General features: G+C 42.5%; 1 protein-coding gene across 4 annotated transcripts; it reads right to left on the bottom strand.

Moving 5' to 3' along the window:
- Positions 1-3,024: 3,024 nt before the first annotated feature.
- On the bottom strand, positions 3,025-20,755 carry slc14a2 (solute carrier family 14 member 2). Of its 4 annotated transcripts, XR_014382510.1 has the most exons (12): positions 20,662-20,730; positions 17,325-17,460; positions 15,764-15,835; positions 8,310-8,505; positions 7,510-7,699; positions 7,279-7,407; positions 6,591-6,783; positions 5,945-6,092; positions 5,689-5,823; positions 5,507-5,556; positions 3,339-3,913; positions 3,025-3,306 (listed from the first exon to the last, which is right to left on the bottom strand). XR_014382510.1 is itself a non-coding variant. In XM_014170754.3 (11 exons), exons 2-11 carry the CDS (start codon positions 17,346-17,348, stop codon positions 3,518-3,520), a joined length of 1,533 nt encoding a protein of 510 aa, XP_014026229.1. In that variant the 5' UTR covers positions 17,349-17,460; positions 20,662-20,730; the 3' UTR covers positions 3,025-3,517. The 4 variants fall into 4 exon arrangements, 3 of the variants coding, with proteins under 3 accessions (XP_014026229.1, XP_014026230.1, XP_014026231.1); XM_014170754.3 differs by having other exon boundaries at positions 3,025-3,913; XM_014170755.3 differs by lacking the exon at positions 15,764-15,835 and having other exon boundaries at positions 3,025-3,913.
- Between the last annotated feature and the right edge of the window lie 384 nt (positions 20,756-21,139).

Here is a 21,139-nt window from a genome sequence, read left to right as displayed (position 1 = left end):
CACAAAGTTCCGTACCTCTGCTCTCTGCGCCTGACTCCTACCACCACTCCTAGCAATCGTCTGACAACATCCATTTAAATGTGCCTGGGATAGCCAAAAGCTAATTTGCACCAGTAGTCCCAGGGCAGGTAAGGGCAATTACACAGCCATAATACAAATACATTACATAATCAGTACAGTTTCTCAAGTCCGTGGGGTATTGAATTCCAGTATATTGTAGCTCTAACAGAGAAGGCCCGATTGACCGAGTTTAGTGTGTCGAAAATGGACAACGCAATCCCCTCTAGTTACTGCCCTTGTTATCCTGGAGGTGCTTTCCTTGAGCATGATATGTCAAAATATTGTAGAGGTGGAGGGGCAAGACCATGCAGGATCTGAAATACAAGACGTGCATCTACATACTGCTTAAAGCTGTCCAGATTGAATAAATTATGTTTGTGAAAGATGTGACAATGGTGGTAACGGTTTGATTTGTTATCAAAAATCGTAAGTGTTTGTAGAGTTATTCAATTGGTTTCAGAATAGTAGCTCTTGCTTGTGACCAGCATGTGAAGCAACATCTCAGATGTGAGATCTAGCATGCATTTATAGTTTGGTGGCCTCCAGGGGAAGATAAGGTCTTATAAACCTAAAGCTGGATAATCCAAACTTGAACCTGTTAACCACCACCTTCACTTGTTTCTTAAATGTCAAGTTGGGGTCAAATGACGCCGAGATACCAGAAGATAGACATAACTTTCAGATTCTCCCTAATGACTAGAACAGCTCTTTGGGAAGAATGAATGGTTTTCTTAGAGAAGTACATACAAACAGTCTTGTCAATATTCAAAACCGGTACCATAGCTTCAGTTAACTTGTTAACAACTTGTTTGTTTTTTGAGTGTACATACAGGACTGTATCATCTGCATGTTAACTTGTGGGCAAGCAAGTGGGAGATTGTTTATATAGATAGTAAACAGAAGGGGGCCTAATATTGACCCTTGTGGGACCCCAATGTTATAGTAAAGAGAGTCTGACTGAGTGTCCCCCAGACGAACCCTTTGGCTTCTATTATTCAGATAGGAATACATCCAACTAATGGCTTCCGTGGACACATTAAGGGAGGATAGTTTGGATAACAGGACCTCGTGATTCACAGTATCAAAGGCCATTTTAAGATCCAAAAAGACTGCGCCGACTTCACCACTTATATCCAGCTTAGATTTAATATACTCCAGAAAATGGCAATTGGCTGTTTCGGTAGAATGGTTAGTTCTGAATCCAAATTGCATTTGATGTATGGAGTTGCCCTGATTGAGGTGATCAGTCAGATGATCAGCCACCCTTGATAGCACTGGAAGAATGCTTAAAGGTCAGGAATTTTCCACCAGTGTTGGGTCACCAAATTTTAAAACATGACATTTTCATACACAACTGAATGCATTCAATCGAAATGTGTATTAACCCAACCCCTTTGAATCAGAGAGCTGTGGGGGACTGCCTTAATCGACGTCATGCTCAAGAGCAGAAAGGCAGATTTTTCCACTTTGCCGGCTCGGGATTCAAACCAGTGACCTTTTGTTTACTGGCCCAATGCTCTTAACTGCTAGGCTACCTTAACCCTACAGCTACATGTTATATGTACCCAACTTCTTAGGGCTAGGCGTCCCGCTAGCGTGACAACTTCCAGTGAAACTGGAGGGCGTGCGATTCAAATAAATAATCATAAAGATTAACTATGGATATTAAACATTTAGGTACATACAAGTGTCTTATATCGGTTGAAAGCATAAATTCTTGTTAATATAACTGCACTGTCCAATTTACAGTAGCCATTACAGCAAAAGCATGCCATGCGATTGTTTGAGGACGGCGCCCCACATCAAAATATTTTTCCACCGGCATAGGTTTAATAAATTCACAAATAGCGATTAAACGTTGACTTACTTTTTGAAAATCTTCCTCTGATTTGTCATCCAAAGGGTCCCAGCTATAACATGTAGTGTCATTTTGTTAGATAAAATCATAAAATCCTTCTTTATATCCCAAAAAGTCAGTTTAGTTGGCGCCATCGATTTGAGTAATCCACTCGTTCAACATGCAGAGAAAGGAATCCGAAAATCTACCCCTAAACATTGTTTCAACAAGTCAAAATATGTTTCTATTTACTCCTCAGATACCCTAAAATGTAAACAGACTATAATATGTCTTACGGAAAGAAGTATGTTCAATAGGAAACCGATTTTAGCAGGTGCGTTCTGTCTACATCGCGCGCGCATACATGAATTTCCAAGACTGTGTCCCTATACTAAAACTCATATTTCTTATTCGTTTTGGAAGTTACAAGCCTGAAACCTTGAACATAGACTGCTGACACCCTGTGGAAGTCATAGGAATTGCACCCTGGGAGCTAGAATTCAGATGCCCCTTTACTTTCCATTGTAAGAGCATGGGCTCTCCAAAAAAAAAATTCTGGTTGGTTTTTCTTTGGAATTTCTCCAACCATATATATTGTGTTATATTCTCCTACATTTATTTTAACATTTCTACAAACTGCAAATTGTTTTCTTTCCAATGGTACCAATTATATGCATATCCTGGCTTCAGGGCCTGAGCAACAGGCAGTTAACTTTGGGCACGTCATTCAGGCAGAAATTGAGAAAAAAGGGGCCTATTATTAAATTAAGAATATTTGAACTGGTGAACTGCAACTTCCCTGCTGCACTCTAGCTCTTATCCAATTGTTCATTCAATAATCAGGACAGAATCTTCTAGTAGAGTAACTACAGTAATTATGCATTATGTAATGGCATGTTAAGAATGTGCTACCTGATACCACTATAAGACTCTGTAAGGTCAAGCCCATTGTGTGTGTGCCAATGGGCTTGACCATACATTCTTACAGTGCATACCACTATATGGGTAGAGTGTGTCTGAGGGTGGTGCGTGTCACTGTGTGTATGAGGATTGGTATGTGTGTGTGTCCCATGACTACTCGAAGATACATATGATGGTGGCATTTTCAAAGAGCAACAACCCTGAGCTTTTGTTAGAAAAATAGACTTTTATTAGAATTCAAACCAAGCAAGTATGAAAGTACATAACTGTGGTAATATCCACTTTATAGCAGAGTTAGATATAATACCATACACCGGGATGACCTGCTGTAGCCCTACCTGAGTGCTAGTTACCTGAGTGCTAGTTACCTGAGTGCTAGTTACCTGAGTGCTAGTTACCTGAGTGCTAGTTACCTGACGGCTAGTTACCTGAGTGCTAGTTACCTGAGTGCTAGTTACCTGAGGGCTAGTTACCTGAGGGCTAGTTACCTGAGGGCTAGTTACCTGAGGGGCTAGGTTACCTGAGCTTTGGGTATTTTTCAGAAGTAATAAACAATAAGATAAGTTACATACAGTATGTATAATGCTAAAACGAACACTTCAGACACCGTCTACAAACACACACACCCATCTGTCCTTTATCACCTGAGTCTCTGCTACTCTATGTACATAGTAAATCATCTGGAGTCTGTTGATGAGCTCAGACATTTTCTGCCATGCTACTCACTTCACCCAAGGCCCCCTCCATCATCTCTCCCTCCTGAATCATAATTTCATTCATGTGCTTGCCTTCCATCCCATCACCATTCTCTTTCCCATCCATTCTCTCCATCCTCAGCACCTCTTTATCGTTACCTAGCAGCTCTTGCTCCTTTGCCCTCCACTTTTCCTCATCTCTTTTCTTCTCTTCCTCTCTTTCCTTCTCCTCTCTCTCCAGCTTCTCCTTCTTGCGGAGCTTCCAGAAGAAGCGCAGGTTCCTCTCGGGGTAGGCCACGTTAGCCAGCGGCAGCTTGAATATGGTGTTGGTTTCCGTGGTAAATAGAAGGAAGGTGAGGGCGGAGAGACAGAAGGGCCAGGTGCAGGCTGGCAGGCCAAACTGAACAAAGAGAGAGAGGGAGAGAGAGAGAGTCAGTGTTCCGAGAAATATGTTCTCAATGTTAACTTCAATTAAAATACTCAGTCTGCAACCTGGGATTTTGTTAGATTCTGGTTGAATGAAACAGACAGTCTACAAGAGGCAGAATGTTTATTCACGAGAACGTTCTGAAGTCCATTGTACAGAGACATAATTTTTATAGGTCACTTCTTACTTATGCACACACACGTACACACAAACATTAAGGCCCCAGATCTCTTAACACTGTAGATCATTACCCAGCCGACAGTTTCATTCCTCTGAGATTAGGGAAACCTTGAGGGGTACTCTCTCTCATATCTTAAACCCTCAGAGTTCAAGCTAGGGCAGGTCAACTACAGTTTAACGGTTCTTGGTGTTTACTTAAACACACAGACACAAATTCTTCTCTTTCCCAGTCCAACCTCGTTAGATTTATGCTTAACCCTTTAGTTACTCATTCTACATGCTATATAGACCATATCCCTAATAGTTAAGTTTCAGGGTAGAATTATTTAATCATTACATTCAAACATATAAATTCCTTAACAGTCAGATTTCAGAGATTAAAATTTGTATTTGTCACATGCGCTGAATACAACTGGTGTTGACCTTGCTGTGAAACGCTTACTTACAAGAGTTAAGAAAATGTACTGGGCCATATGTACGACCCTCTGTAGTCAGTCAGATATCGAGCAGTTGCCATACCAGGCGGTTATTCAACCAGTGAGGATGCTCTCGATGGTGCAGCTGTAGAACTTTTTGAGGATCTGAGGACCCATGCCAAATATTTTCTGTCTCCTGAGGGGGAATAGACATTGTCGTGCCCTCTTCACAACTGTCTTGGTGTGTTGGACCATGTCAGTTTGTTGGTTATGTGGACACCAAAGAACTTGAAGCTCTCGACCTGCTCCACTACAGCCCTGTTGATGTGAATGACCTTCCTTTTCCTGTAGTCCACAATCATCTCCTTTGTCTTGATCACGTTGAGGGAGAGTTTGTTGTCCTGGCATCACACTGTCAGGTCTCTGACCTCCTCCCTATAAGCCGGTGCCTGATGTGGTGTACTCCTCAATGCCATCTGATGAATCACGGAACATATTCCAGTCTGTGCTAGCAAAACAGACTTGTAGCTTAGCAATTGCGTCATCTGACCACTTCCCTTATTGAGCGAGTCACTGGTACTTCCTGCTTTAGTTTTTGCTTGTAAGCAGGAATCAGGAGGATAGAATTATGGTCAGATTTGTCAAATGGAGGGCGAGGGAGAGCTTTGTATGAGTCTCTGTGTGTGAAGTAAAGGTGGTGTAGAGTTTTTTCCCTCTGGTTGCACATGTTACATGCTGGTAGAAATTAAGTAAAACGGATTTAAGTTTTCCTGCATTACAATCCCCGGCCACTAAGAGCGACCACCTGTGAATGAGCATTTTCTTGTTTGCTTATAGCCTTATATAGCTCGTTGAATGTGGTCTTAGTGTGTTTTCAAAATGTGTTTATGTGTCCCACATTGTGTGAATGAAATTAGGCTACTGTATAGATAACAGCATGACTGTCATATTCTCATAACATTGTACTTACTGTGGACATGACATTAGCGATGGCTGAGCCCAGATATGCACAGAAGAAAGCTGGTGAAGAAAAGCCACAGTCAAATTCAGTCATATTGCTACAGCACCACCCATCCAAACCTTTAAGGCCTTTAACCGGTCATGTGACACTGAGACAAGAGGTCCCCAGTTGTCATTGCAGTGTGAACTCACCACAGGTGATTGCCAGCAGGTGTACCTGCCAGGTGAGAGCGTAGAACATCCCTCCAATAGCGATGCAGGCTAGAACACAGTTATACCCCCACAGACCAAAGTAGATTGCCTCAAATGGAGCTGCCAGGGCCAGACCTTCAGGAAAAGAGCCCACACTGGAATTCACTCAGCAGAACGATACTGTCCACTTCAAATACCTAATCTGGAACACTCGTGTTGGGTGTAGTCTGGTGGTTATGTACGTGTGTGTGTTTACCTGAGACCATGCCGACTGCGGATCCAATGGTAGCGTGAGCACAGGTGATGGGAGAGGAAATGAAGAGAGCGACTATGAAGATTCCTCCTGTCCAGGGGTTATCACACCCATACACCTGGCCTATACCTACTGGCACTGCTGTGAACAGCTGAGGAGAGAGACAGAGAGGTGATCAGACTCGCGTGTGTGTGTGCATGCGTGTGTGGCCAGGGGCAATCACGTCATCAAAACCCACAGGCACCAAACCACAGATGATCTGAGTGACACAAACACACCTTCTGACTCATATATAAAACAAAATCGGACAAAAATAGAATGATGGTTGAAACCCTCAACGCATGCACAAGAATGTATCCATCTTTTTTCGCATTTTGAAAAGGCTAAAGACATAGTTTTCAGGGAACCTACATCTCAGTGTGTATGTGAACTATTTCTGGCATGTGGCCATTCCAGATAGATGGGATTCCTAGAGTTACTGAATGACTCAGCCTGGAAGTTTCTAGAATACACCTGTACACACCTTCCTGAACACACTCACACAACCACACACTAGGCATTGACACAACACACAGAAACAGTATACACACACACTCACTTTCTTTCTCACACACACGCACCCACATGTACAACCTGCTTTGTTTATTACCTTAGCTACGTCGACCTCAGCCCAGGTGATGTTGGCTAGTTCTGTGCGTGGCTGGATGAGGACTTGGGGGAAGTGGTGGTTGTAGTGGCCAGTAGCCACCATGTGGAGACATACCAGGATGTTGAAGGGAAGAGTGAACACTGGCAGGTCCCAACGACTGTTAATGGATGCCAACGCACTGGACACTATAGGGCTGGAGGAGAGGAGCTTAATGTATGCTGCTCTACCATAATGATACATAATAACCTCTAAATTTCTCCAGTAGTCACAGTCGAGGTCAAATCTAGTCAGGCATCGTCAAATCTTGTTTTTACCATGTGGGGGAAAGTTATTTCCCTGTCCGTTCTGAGAAATGGTGATTGTCACAAGTCTATTAGTGCACTGCAGAGATGGCTCGATATGTGCCAGTAAGACAGGACCATAATAACTGACATTAGTGAAAGTGAGCTAGACAAGGTAGAAAGAAAGTCATGAATGTCCTTTTGACCCGATGATGTGATGTAATAGAGGCAAAAAAGTGGGTCAGTTTGACGTCATGATGTGATTCTGATCTTAATGGGCCAGATAGCCATCTTTTCCTGGTACTGAAAAGATTACATTATTCAAATGTTAGATTCACGTGCAAAACCCCATGAGATGGTGGTTATCAGGTCATCTGATGGGTATCTGGTGGCACTATCTAACTCACCAGGTCATAGACATGACGATGTTGGGCAGTAGGAGCCACCAGTACCAGTCTCCAGCGTTAGAGAACACGGCCATCAGCAGCCCCACCAAGATCCCATTGTAACCATACAGCCCCGCTGCAATCGCACCCCTAAAAGAGAGACAGACACACACAGTCAGAGATTGCATACGCACATGTTCACTCACGTGCACGCACACTCAGACACACGCACACACATGGACACACACACACCTGCTCTGTTGCAGTATGAGGGCAGAGATGGTGGCGAAGAGTGTGCCCACGAAGCCGTTGAGAGCCCACCAGCGGTTCTGCAGGATCAGCCCAGCAAAGATCACTAGGCCACTCAGAGGATTGTTGACAAACATGACCTGGGCAGCACCACGGAGAACCCAGTCTAACAGCTGGAGCAGGAAGAACTGTTCTGGAGGGGGAGAATGGAGATGGGCAGCGGGTGAGGGAAGAAAGAGAGAGTCAGGTTCATAAAAAAATATGATATATGTTTCTTTGCACACAAAGCTATAGATAATCTGGTCATTGTATGCAGGTTTCTGTATTCTCACACACATACATGTACCTACAGTCCCCAACACAGGTCCTATTCGGGCTGTCAATTTGCAGAGAGATTTCAACAGAGCTGTATTGTATACTTTGCTGCATTGTCTAAAGATTATGAATGTCTTTCTTTTTCGGTGTCACAGTCCTTTTTGGGACGGTCCTGGGCTTGGGACGGTCTGGACGTGTTTTCTCTGCTCATGGACATTGCCATTGGACAAAGAGTCAGAATCACACACTGTACAGTAAAATATGGAATTGGGGTTCTAGTGTCTGTCTCTGTGTTGGATAATGACGAATTATGTATTTTCCTTGTTGTAAGCGTTCTGTTGAATTCACTAGCTCAAGGTATATGTTAAGTTATTTGAAAAATGAAGTTTTTACTCAATGATTTGTCAATGTTTTTGACTAACTGTATAGCAGATAAACTTATTTGCCTATTTGGAGAAGTGCAATGTTAAAATATCATCCATAATTACTTTTCATCCACTCTGCAAACACCTCCATGTCTCCTGAGATGTAGGACAGTAACAGTAGGAGCCGGGCCTTGGCCTTCTGCTGGCAGGTGGGGACTGCAGACTTCCTAGGCTCTGCGTTTTCCCCCTGGGCCTTCTTCTGCTCCCCACCCCCTGACACCTCTGGATCTGGGTTGGCCATCAGTGGCTGCTGCTCTTGCTGCGTGGAGGAGAAGAACAGAGAGTTAAACTTGCTGTAAACCTGGACCCAGACAAAGATCCAAGTCTATACAACTACTTCGACACAACATAGAAAACGTTCAACATTGTTCAATTGTACAAATATTATACTGAACAAAAATATAAATGCAACATGCAACAATTTCAAAGATTTTGCTGAGTTACAGTTCATAAAAGGAAATCAGTCAAAATGAATTCATTAGGTCCAAATCTATTGATTTCATATGACTGGGCAGGGGTTGCAGCCATGGGTGGGCCTGGGAGGGCATAGGCCCACCCACCCGGGAGCCAGGCCCACCCAGTGGGGAGCCAGGCTCAGCCAATCAGAATGAGTTTCCCCTACAAATGTAAACAAATTTGTGCACAACATTTTTGATAAATAAGCGTATCGAACATTTCTGAGATCTTTTATTTCAGCTCTTGAAGCATGAGACCAACACTTTACAAGTTGGGTTTACATTTTTGTTCAGTGTATGTACAGTTCTTTCTATTGATAATGGTGTACCCTGTTATTTTATCTTGTTCTGTCATTCTTTTCTTCATCAATATTTTAGTAGGCATAGCTACTATTACTTAGTTTTAGTTAGCGCTTTGTGCATAATCTCCTAAAAACAACCCTCTGAGCAGCCTGGTGATGTCTTAAAAAACTACACACAAAGTGATTAAAATCGAATCAAATCAAATTGTATTTGCACCTAATAAAACAGGTGTAGACTTTAAAGACTTTACAGAGTTTATGGGGCGGCAGCATAGCCTAGTGGTTAGAGCGTTGATCGAATCCCGAGCTGACAAGGTACAAAATCTGTCGTTCTGCCCCTGAACAAGGCAGTTAACCCACTGTTCCTAGGCTGTCATTGAAAATAAGAATTTGTTCTTAACTGACTTGCCTAGTTAAATAAAGGTAAAATAAAACGGTGATATGCTTACTTATGAGCCCATTCTCAACAGTGCAGAGATAAAAAGTAAGACAAATATTTGCTAAATAAAAAAAGGAAATAGTAGCACAGTAAAACAATAAGGAGGCAGTATACAAGAAGTACCAGTACCGAGTCAATGTGCTGGGATACCAAGTAGTTGAGGTAATAGAGGTAATACAGGATGTACACTACCGTTCAACAGTTTGGGGTCACTTAGAAATCTCCTTGTTTTTGAAAGAAAAGCACATTTGTTTGTCCATTAAAATAACATCAAATTGATCAGAAATACAGTGTAGACATTGTTAATGTTGTAAATGACTATTGCAGCTGGAAACGGCTGATTTTTAATGGAATATCTACATAGACGTACAGAGGCTCATTATCAGCAACCATCACTCCTGTGTTCCAATGGCACGTTGTGTTAGCTAATCCAAGTTTATCATTTTAAAAGGCTAATTGATCATTAGAAAACCCTTTTGCAATTATGTTAGCACAGCTGAAAACGGTTGTTCTGATTAAAGCAGCAATAAAATTGGCCTTCTTTAGACTAGTTGAGTGTCTGGAGCATCAGCATTTGTGGGTTCGATTACAGGCTCAAAATGGCCAAAAACAAAGAACTTTCTCTTCAGTCTATTCTTGTTCTGAGAAATGAAGTCTATTCCATGCGAGAAATTGCCAGGAAACTGAAGATCTCGTACAACGCTGTGTACTACTCCCTTCACAGAACAGTGTGAACTGGCTGTACATGTTCTCTCTAATTTATTTTCCACAATGAGCAAATTTCAGGTCTGCTGAGCGCAAATTTAAACTTCTGAAAATTCTATGCAACTTCCAGTGGCGCATTTACTATGAACACTGAAGATGTAGCCGCTTACAGTTTTAACAGTGGCCAAGTAGGCTACTGTGGCTATTTTATCATAATGTAGGCCTACCAAAGGGGCCTACCATCAAAAACAATGGAGAAACATGAAAATAGCTGTTCTATCATTCAGCCTACAGTAGCAGCCAATGTGTGGTGTTAAATGTATGGCTACATTCCATGAGACTTTAGAAAAAAACACGCAGGGCTTGATATTAACCTGTTTATCATCTTGTCCTTCAGACAAGGAGGTGACTGAAAATGTTATTGTGTTATTGATGCAAAAAAAAGCATTATTCTTCCCATACCATTGTAACAGAGAATCAGACAAATTATGCTACCCTCTGTCTACTGGCTACTTAGCTTATTCAAGCCTGTCTCAAAATACAACACTGCCCCTTTAAGACAAAAAAAAGCTGTTTACCTGACTTGCTTTTTTAAAAAGATGTCTAGAAAGGTACACATGCTATACTCTTGTAGGAAGCAATCACTCCCCTATTGCTGACTACAAATGATCTATAACTGGGCTAATAACTCACTAACTAGCAAAGGATATGAACAAAATGTGCATAAGTGTCTACATTCAGCTCTTGCTTTGATCCCAAAACAAGCACATCTACTCAGAACCACAGCTGTAAACACAGTTCAGTTTGAATTAAATGGCACAGATCATCCATACATGGCAATGGTCATATACAGTGCATTCGGAAAGTATTCAGACCCCTTTACTTTTTCCACATTTTGTTACGTTACAGCCTTATTCTAAAATGGATAAAATTGTTTTTGTTCCTCATCTATATACAGTTGAAGTCGGAAGTTTACATACACCTTAGCCAAATACATTTAAACTCAGTTTTTCACAATTCCTGACATTTAATTCTAGTAAAAACTCCCTGTCTTAGGTCAGTTAGGATCACCACTTTATTTTAAGAATGTGAAATGTCAGAATTGAGTTTGAAGGTAGGTTTTGAAATACATCCACAGATACACATCCAATTGACTAAAATGATGTCAATTAGCCTATCATAAGCTTCTAAAGCCATGGCATCATTTTCTGGAATTTAAGCTGTTTAAAGGCACAGTCAACTTAGTGTATGTAAACTTCTGACCCACGGATATTGTGATACAGTGAATTATAAGTGAAATAATCTGTCTGTAAACAGTTGTTGGAAAAATTACTTGTGTCATGCACAAAGTAGATGTCCTAACCGACTTGACAAAACTATAGTTTGTTTAACAAGAAATTTGTGGAGTGGTTGAAAAACGAGTTTTAATGACTCCAACCTAAGTGTATGTAAACTTCTGACTTCAACTGTACACACAATACCCCATAATGTCAAAGCAATAACAGGTTTTCAGACATTTTTGCAAATGTTTTAAAAATAAAAAACTGAAATATCACATTTACATAAGTATTCAGACCGTATACTCAGTACTTTGTTGAAGCACCTTTGGCAGCGGTTACAGACTCAAGTCTTCTTGGGTATGTCGCTACAAACTTGGCACACCTGTATTTGGGGAGTTTCTCTCACTCTTCTCTGCAGATCCTCTCAAGCTCTGTCATGTTTGATGGGGAGCATCATGCACAGCTATTTTCAGGACTTTCCAGACATGTTCGATCGTGTGCTTAGGGTTGTTGTCCTGTTGGAAGGGAAACCTTCCCCCCACTCTGAGGTCCGGACCACTCTGAGGTCCTGAGCGCTCTGGAGCAGGTTTTCATCAAGGATCTCTCTGTACTTTGTTCCGTTCATCTTTCCCTCAATCCCGACTAGTCTCCCAGTCCCTGCCGCTGAAAATCATCCCCACAGCATGATGCTGCCACCACCATGCTTCACCATAGGGATGGTGCCAGGTTTCCTCCAGATGTGACGCTTGGCATTCAGGCCAAAGAGTTTAATCTTGGTTTTATCAGAGTAGAGAATCTTGTTTCTCAGAGTCCTTTAGGTGCCTTTTGGCAAACTCCAAGCAGGCTTTCATGTGCCTTTTACTGAGGAGTGGCTCCGTCTGGCCAGTCTACCATAAAGGTCTTATTGGTGGAGTGCTGCAGAGATGGTTGTCCTTCTGGAAAGTTCTCCCATCTCCACAGAGGAATTCTGGAGCTCTGTCAGAGTGACCATCGGGTTCTTGGTCACCTCCCTGACCAAGGCCCTTCTCCCCCAATTGCTCAGTTTGCCGTCAGAGTTTGGTGCTTCCAAACTTCTTCCATTTAAGAATTATGGAGGCCACTGTGTTCTTGGGGACCTTCAAAGCTGCATTTGTTAGTACCCTTCCCCAGATCTGTGCCTCGACACAATCCTGTCTCGGATCTCTATGGACAATTCCTTCGACCTCGGCTTAGTTTTTGCTCTGACATGCACTGTCAACTGTGGGACCTTATATAGGGTATGAACACTTTCCGAATGCATTGTATGTCAATGGTCTATGTTGGCCTACTGCAGCTCTGATTGGCTGTGCCGCATGGTCTGTGTAGGATACAGTCTCATGCACAACAGAGTTGTGAGCAATAGAGTCCAATAGAGTCCTGGGTTCTGCCTACAAAAAAATATCTTGCATAGTTCATTTTGTTTCGGTATGATGTATTGAAAGTGGATAATTGAGTCTCATAATTAAAGGGAAATGTTGATAGTGTTAACTAACAGGAAAAACTTGAAGTTCAACCCTGTGCTTCTCTCAGTGGGCTGATATTTCTCTGCACTCTGCATGCCAGTCCTTGGGAGCTGCTCAGCAGTTTCAGGCAAACCCTCACACACATACAGCTTACAGGGAACATTGCATGTGGGTTGGGGTAAAGTGACTAGGCAATCAGGATATAATGAACAGAGTAGTAGCATAGGGAAAGTGTAGTACAGTGAGGGGAAAAAGTATTTGATCCCCTGCTGATTTTGTACATTTGCCCACTGACAAAGAAATGATCAGTCTATCATTTTAAATGTAGGTTTATTTGAACAGTGAGAGACAGAATAACAACAAAAATATCCAGAAAAACGCATGTCAAAAATGTAAAAAATTGATTTGCATTTTAATGTGGGAAATAAGTACTTGACCCCCTCTCAATCAGAAATATTTCTGGCTCCCAGGTGTCTTTTATACTGGTAATGAGCTGAGATTAGGAGCACACTCTTAAAGGGAGTGCTCCTAATCTCAGCTTGTTACCTGTATAAAAGACACCTGTCCACAGAAGCAATCAATCATTCAGATTCCAAACTCTCCACCATGGCCAAGACCAAAGAGCTCTCCAAGGATGTCAGGGACAAGATTGTTGACCTACACAAGGCTGGAATGGGCTACAAGGCCATCGCCAAGCAGCTTGGTGAGAAGGTGACAACATTTGGTGCGATTATTCGCAAATGGAAGAAACACAAAAGAACTGTCAATATCCCTCGGCCTGGGGCTCCATGCAAGATCTCACCTCGTGGAGTTGCAATGATCATGAGAACGGTGAGGAATCAGCCCAGAACTACACGGGAGGATCTTGTCAATGATCTCAAGGCAGCTGGGACCATAGTCACCAAGAAAACAATTGGTAACACACTACGCCGTGAAGGACTGAAATCCTGCAGCGCCCGCAAGGTCCCCCTGCTCAAGAAAGCACATATACATGCCCGTCTGAAGTTTGCCAATGAACATCTGAATGATTCAGAGGACAACTGGGTGAAAGTGTTGTGGTCAGATGAGACCAAAATGGAGCTCCTTGGCATCAACTCAACTCGCCGTGTTTGGAGGAGGAGGAATGCTGCCTATGACCCCAAGAACACCATCCCCACCGTCAAACATGAAGGTGGAAACATTATGCTTCTGGGGTGTTTTTCTGCTAAGGGGACAGGACAACTTCACCGCATCAAAGGGACGATGGACGGGGCCATGTACCGTCAAATCTTGGGTGAGAACCTCCTTCCCTCAGCCAGGGCATTGAAAATGGGTCGTGGATGGGTATTCCAGCATGACAATGACCCAAAACAAACGGCCAAGGCAACAAAGGAGTGGCTCAAGAGAAGCACATTAAGGTCCTGGAGTGGCCTAGCTAGTCTCCAGACCTTAATCCCATAGAAAATCTGTGGAGGGAGCTGAAGGTTCGAGTTGCCAAAAGTCAGCCTCGAAACCTTAATGACTTGGAGACGATCTGCAAAGAGGAGTGGGACAAAATCCCTCCTGAGATGTGTGCAAATCTGGTGGCCAACTACAAGAAACGTCTGACCTCTTGTAACGCCCTGGTCATAGAGAGGGGTTTTTGTTCTTTATTTTGGTTAGGCCAGGGTGTTACATTGGGTGGGCGTTCTATGTTCTGTGTCTATGTGTTTGTATTTCTTTGTTTTGGGCCGTGTGTGACTCCCAAATCAGGCACAGCTGATGTTCGTTGCTGTTGATTGGGAGTCACACATAAGTGCATGTTTTTCCGTTGGGGTTTTGTGGGTAATTGTTTCTGTTCAGTTGTGTTTCAGCTGTCAGTGCTGTTGAGCTGTCGGTGTATTCTTGTTTTGTAGTGTTCCAGTGTTCTTTTTTGAATTAAATCATGTACACTAACTCCGCTGCACCTTGGTCTTCTTCTCTCCATGACGACAGCCCTTACACCTCTGTGATTGCCAAGGGTTTTGCCACCAAGTACTAAGTCATGTTTTGCAAAGGGGTCAAATACTTATTTCCCTCATTAAAATGCAAACATTTTATAACATTTTTTACATGTATTTTTCTGCATTTTGTTGTTGTTATTCTGTCTCTCACTGTTCAAATAAACCTACCATTAAAATGATAGACTGATCATTTCTTTGTCAGTGGGCAAACGTACAAAATCAGCAGGGAATCAAATACTTTTTCCCCTCACTGTATGTGTGAATGTGTGCATATAGTCTAGTGTGTGTGCACAGAGCCAGTGCAAGGGAGTCAGTGTAATACAATTAAGATAAAGAAAAAAATTATGAAGGTGGGTCAATGTAAATTGTCCGCGTAGCCATCTGATTAACCGTCCAGCACACTTATGGCTTGGGGGTAGAAGCTGTTCAGGTGCCTTTTGGTCACAGACTTGGCACTCTGTGACCACTTGCTGTGCGATAGCAGAGAGAGTCTATGACTTGGGTGGTTGGAGTCTTTGACATTTTTTACGGTCTTACTCTGACACCGCCTGGTATACAGGTAGGAGTTCGGTCCCAGTGATGTACTGGGCCGTACGCACTACCCTCTCTAGCGCCTTGCAGTCGGATGCTGAGCAGTTTTCATACCACACAGTGATACAGCCAGTCAAGATGCTCTCAATGGTGCAGCTGTAGAACTTTTTGAGGATCTGAGGGCCCATGCCAAATCTGTTCAGCCTCCAAAGGGGGAAGAGGTGTTGTCATACACTCTTCATGTGTTGGTGTGTTTGGACCATGATAGGTCCTTAGTGATGTGGACACAGTGGAACTTTGGCTCTCGATTGATGTTATCATTATGATTATGACTCACAAAGACCCGTCTATGGCCTGGCTTACCTTTGACTGGAATGCGGATGGAAGTTCTTGCGTTAAGGCACAATAGAAACTGGAGATATTCTTGGGAATATCCTACAGAAGATAAGTAATGTTAAAAAATATCCCCCCAAAATATTATTATATAATATTAGTGTACACCACTAATTGGTGTAGGTGCTGCACTGTAAAACAAATTCAACATATAAAAAGTGAATTCAGCTTAAATATCTAAGTTGGCTGGACTTCAAAATGGGAAATTGCTGAGCTGGTGTGGAATACTCCACGAACCTAATTAATAAAACAATGTTGAGTGAACTGAAATAGTGGAACTGAACTGAAAGTTTGCCATAACAACACAAATAGCTGAGTTCAGTTTGCTGAGATCCGCAAAGTAAAATACTGTGTTGGCTTAAATACGTGTCTCATTAACATATTACCCGGTGTGCCTTTCGGCAAGATGTATTTAACTTTATTTTTTATCAATTTACTTGTCAGGAACCACTTTAGAACTTAAACATTTATTTTAGAGGCTGAAATATGATGCATTAAACCAGATATATCAAAACGTGAAGTGGATTTGTTCAAAGCATTAGTGAGATTGTTTTAACTGTTTATCTGGTGTGTGGTTAGTCATAATCATTTCCTTAATTGAGGAAACAGCTATTTTATAGGTAATCCAACTTCGTATCTCTTGGTGTAATGACTAAGGGGACAGTCGCTGGACCTGGGGTTGAGTGCTTGGAGTTTAAATAGTTCAGCTGAGGATATTCTTACATCGTTAAATTAGGAGGACTTGAAATAAGAAGTAAAAAAAAAAGATCAAGATAACCAGCTGCAATATAATTTCTAGTTTACTACACTGTTGAGACAACTTAAGAATGCATGTTAGCAGAACTTTTAGGTCCCCCAAAGTTAAGTGAACTAGAAATTGTATTGTAGGTGGTTGCCTTGACTTTTTAAAGTTGGCTGAAAACACTTTTTACAGTGTGCCCTTTAGAAAAATAAATCTCAGTGAACAAAAAAAAAATAAAGGGTGCAACTCTACTGCATTCGAAGAGTAGTGTGAATGCAACTTCTTGAACACACACATTGAGTCAAACACAGGTGTCCCTCAACGATGTGTGCAACCAATAAAAAGTTGCATTCACACTGCTCTTTGAATGCATTCTGAGGAATGTCTAAGGACCAAAACATGCATGCTTCAATGCATCTGCTCTGAAGCTTTCCTTTCCTTTTATCATATTCATATTCTACTTGAAATAAATGATGTAAACAAAGGCTCAGAAACATGAAAGTCACACAGTCTTCTCATTTGCAGTGAGATTTATATTATAACCAACATTTTGTTCTGTTCTGTTCTGTATTCAGTACCTCACCTTAAAGAGGGGCCATTGTTTATTTCTTTATAATATTACCATTTAACATTATCCTTATATAATACTATCTACGTAGGATGAAGTAATGGCATGTCCACCCTTCCCATTTTTTACACAGATCTGTGCCCTTTTGCACTACAAAAATGTTGCCTCCATTTAGACAGAAAGGAAGACGAGAAGAATGAGTAGTGCAGTCTGTGTCCTACCTTTGTGCGATGTGGTCCAGGCATATATGTTTCCAGTAGGGCAAGGTGCTGTGTGTGGCAGCTGCTCTGAAGCTGTGCTGTAGCAGGGCTCCCACCACTGTTTTTATACCTCGCACAACATTCTTACTCTCCTCCTCTGATGAATAAGAGTGATAAAGTTCAACCACGCGCAACTTAACTTTGATATGGAATGTGTGTGTGAGGGAGAGATGGCCTTGACCTATGGGTGTTCTATCAGCAGGTCCTATCCATTACCCAGCCACACAACTGTTAGCATCTTGACTTTTGACCTCTGAGAGATTTACCCTATGGAGAGAGTTTTATAATTTTCCATACAGTGTTTGAATACAACTTGACATGCACAATTCATTTTTTTTTTTGTTTCATCCAATGGCAGATTGTGAGCATGTTGAAAAATGTGTCACTCTTACAATTTCATTATCCTTATATATAGGACAAATGATCTGTCACGTTCGTCATATACATAATGACCGGACCAAGGCGCAGCGTGAGTAGAGTTCCACATATTTAATAAAGGGAACCTTCAAAAAACAACAAAGAATAAACGAACGTGAAGTTCGTAGCGCACATAGCAATAAACCAAAACGAAACAATATCCCACAAACGCACGTGGGAAAAGGACCACATTAAGTATGATCCCCAATTAGAGGCAACTATCATCAGCTGCCTCCAATTGGGAACCATACTCACACCAACATAGAAATTCATGACTAGAACAACCCCTAGTCACGCTCTGACCTATTGCACCATAGAGAACCCCTCAGGGCGTGACAGTACCCCACCCCCCCCACCAAAGGTGTGGACTCCAACCGCAAAACCTGAACCTGGATGGGGAGGGTTAGGGTGGGCAACTAGCGTTGGTGGCGGCTCCAGTGCAGGATGTAGCCCCCGTTCAGACAGCGGATCTGACCCTGAAGCCTGGCTGAACGCCGTGCCCGGACTGGGCACCGGAGCAGAGGAAGGCTCCGGCCATGGAGCAGGACTGGACGCCGTGCCTGGATTGGGCACCGGCGCAGAGGAAGGCTCCGGCCATGGAGTGGGACTGGACGCCGTGCCTGGACTGAGCACCGGCGCAGAGGAAGGCTCCAGCCATGGAGCAGAACTGGACGTCATGCCTGGACTGGGCACCGGCGCAGGAAGCTCCGGGCCGTGGACCGTCACTGGAAGCTCCGGGCCGTTGACCGTCACTGGAGGCTCCGGGCTGTAGACCGTCGCTGGAGACTCCGGACTGTACACAGGCACTGGTGGACGAGTGCGGGGAGCCGGCACAGGACGTACCGGGCTGGGGAGGCGTACTGGAGGCCTGGTGCGTGGAGCCGGCACAGGTGGTACCGGACTGATGACACGCTCTCCAACCTAAGTGTATGTAAACTTCCGACTTCAACTGTACACACAATACCCCATAATGTCAAAGCAATAACAGGTTTTTAGACATTTTTGCAAATGTTTTAAAAATAAAAAACGGAAATATCACATTTACATAAGTATTCAGACCGTATACTCAGTACTTTGTTGAAGCACCTTTGGCAGCGATTACAGACTCAAGTCTTCTTGGGTATGTCGCTACAAACTTGGCACACCTGTATTTGGGGAGTTTCTCTCACTCTTCTCTGCAGATCCTTTCAAGCTCTGTCATGTTTGATGGGGAGCGTCATGCACAGCTATTTTCAGGACTTTCCAGACGTGTTCGATCGTGTGCTTAGGGTTGTTGTCCTGTTGGAAGGGAAACCTTCCCCCCACTCTGAGGTCCGGACCACTCTGAGGTCCTGAGCGCTCTGGAGCAGGTTTTCATCAAGGATCTCTCTGTACTTTGCTCCGTTCATCTTTCCCTCAATCCCGACTAGTCTACCAGTCCCTGCCGCTGAAAATCATCCCCACAGCATGATGCTGCCACCACCATGCTTCACCATAGGGATGGTGCCAGGTTTCCGCCAGATGTGACGCTTGGCATTCAGGCCAAAGAGTTCAATCTTGGTTTTATCAGAGCAGAGAATCTTGTTTCTCAGAGTCCTTTAGGTGCCTTTTGGCAAACTCCAAGCAGGCTTTCATGTGCCTTTTACTGAGGAGTGGCTCCATCTGGCCAGTCTACCATAAAGGTCTTATTGGTGGAGTGCTGCAGAGATGGTTGTCCTTCTGGAAAGTGTTGGCTTAAATACGTGTCTCATTAACATATTACCCAGTGTGCCTTTTGGCAAGATGTATTTAACTTTATTTTTTATCAATTTACTTGTCAGGAACCACTTTAGAACTTAAACATTTATTTTAGAGGCTGAAATATGATGCATTAAACCAGATATATCAAAACGTGAAGTGGATTTGTTCAAAGCATTAGTGAGATTGTTTTAACTGTTTATCTGGTGTGTGGTTAGTCATAATCATTTCCTTAATTGAGGAAACAGCTATTTTATAGGTAATCCAACTTCGTATCTCTTGGTGTAATGACTAAGGGGACAGTCGCTGGACCTGGGGTTGAGTGCTTGGAGTTTAAATAGTTCAGCTGAGGATATTCTTACATCGTTAAATTAGGAGGACTTGAAATAAGAAGTAAAAAAAAAAGATCAAGTTAACCAGCTGCAATATAATTTCTAGTTTACTCAACTGTTGAGAGAACTTAAGAATGCATGTTAGCAGAACTTTTAGGTCCCCCAAAGTTAAGTGAACTAGAAATTGTATTGTAGGTGGTTGCCTTGACTTTTTAAAGTTGGCTGAAAACACTTTTTACAGTGTGCCCTTTAGAAAAAAAAATCTCAGTGAACAAAAAATAAATAAAGGGTGCAACTCTACTGCATTCGAAGAGTAGTGTGAATGCAACTTCTTGAACGCACACATTGAGTCAAACACAGGTGTCCCTCAACGATGTGTGCAACCAATAAAAAGTTGCATTCACACTGCTCTTTCAATGCATTATGAGGAATGTCTAAGGACCAAAACATGCATGCTTCAATGCATCTGCTCTGAAGCTTTCCTTTCCTTTTATCATATTCATATTCTACTTGAATAAAATGATGTAAACAAAGGCTCAGAAACATGAAAGTCACACAGTCTTCTCATTTGCAATGAGATTTATATTATAACCAACATTTTGTTCTGTTCTGTATTCAGTACCTCACCTTAAAGAGTGGCCATTGTTTATTTCTTTATAATATTACCATTTAACATTATCCTTATATAATACTATCTACGTAGGATGAAGTATTGGCATGTCCAACCTTCCCATTTTTTACACAGATCTGTGCCCTTTTGCACTACAAAAATGTTGCCTCCATTTACACAGAAAGGAAGACGAGAAGAATGAGTAGTGCAGTCTGTGTCCTACCTTTGTGCGATCTGGTCCAGGCATATATGTTTCCAGTAGGGCAAGGTACTGTGAGTGGCAGCTGCTCTGAAGCTGTGCTGTAGCAGGGCTCCCACCACTGTTTTTATACCTCGCACAACATTCTTACTCTCCTCCTCTGATGAATAAGAGTGATAAAGTTCAACCACGCGCAACTTAACTTTGATATGGAATGTGTGTGTGAGAGAGAGATGGCCTTGACCTATGGGTGTTCTATCAGCAGGTCCGATCCATTACCCAGCCACACAACTGTTAGCATCTTGACTTTTGACCTGTGAGAGATTTACCCTATAGAGAGAGTTTTATCATTTTCCATACAGTGTTTGAATACAACTTGACATGCACAATTCATTTTTTGGGGGTTTTATCCAATGGCAGATTGTGAGCATGTTGAAAAATGTGTCACTCTTACAATTTCATTATCCTTATATATAGGACAAATGATCTGTCACGTTCGTCA

The sequence above is a fragment of the Salmo salar genome, chromosome 24 (genome assembly GCF_965601325.2).
Source record: "Salmo salar chromosome 24, fSalSal1, whole genome shotgun sequence".
In the NCBI taxonomy this organism is placed as follows: domain Eukaryota; kingdom Metazoa; phylum Chordata; class Actinopteri; order Salmoniformes; family Salmonidae; genus Salmo; species Salmo salar.
The sequence above is the reverse complement of the archived record's forward strand: the minus strand, read 5'-3'. Positions and strand labels throughout refer to the sequence as shown.

Excerpts from the sequence above, each read along its gene's own strand:
- slc14a2 (XM_014170754.3), bottom strand. The coding sequence starts at position 17,348 with ATGCCTGGACCACATCGCACAAAG. Across the intron at positions 6,093-6,590 it reads CTGAGGTCGACGTAGCTAAG|CTGTTCACAGCAGTGCCAGT; the intron begins GTAATAAACAAA and ends CTCTCTCCTCAG. Across the intron at positions 3,914-5,506 it reads TCGCTAATGTCATGTCCACA|TTTGGCCTGCCAGCCTGCAC; the intron begins GTAAGTACAATG and ends CTCTTTGTTCAG.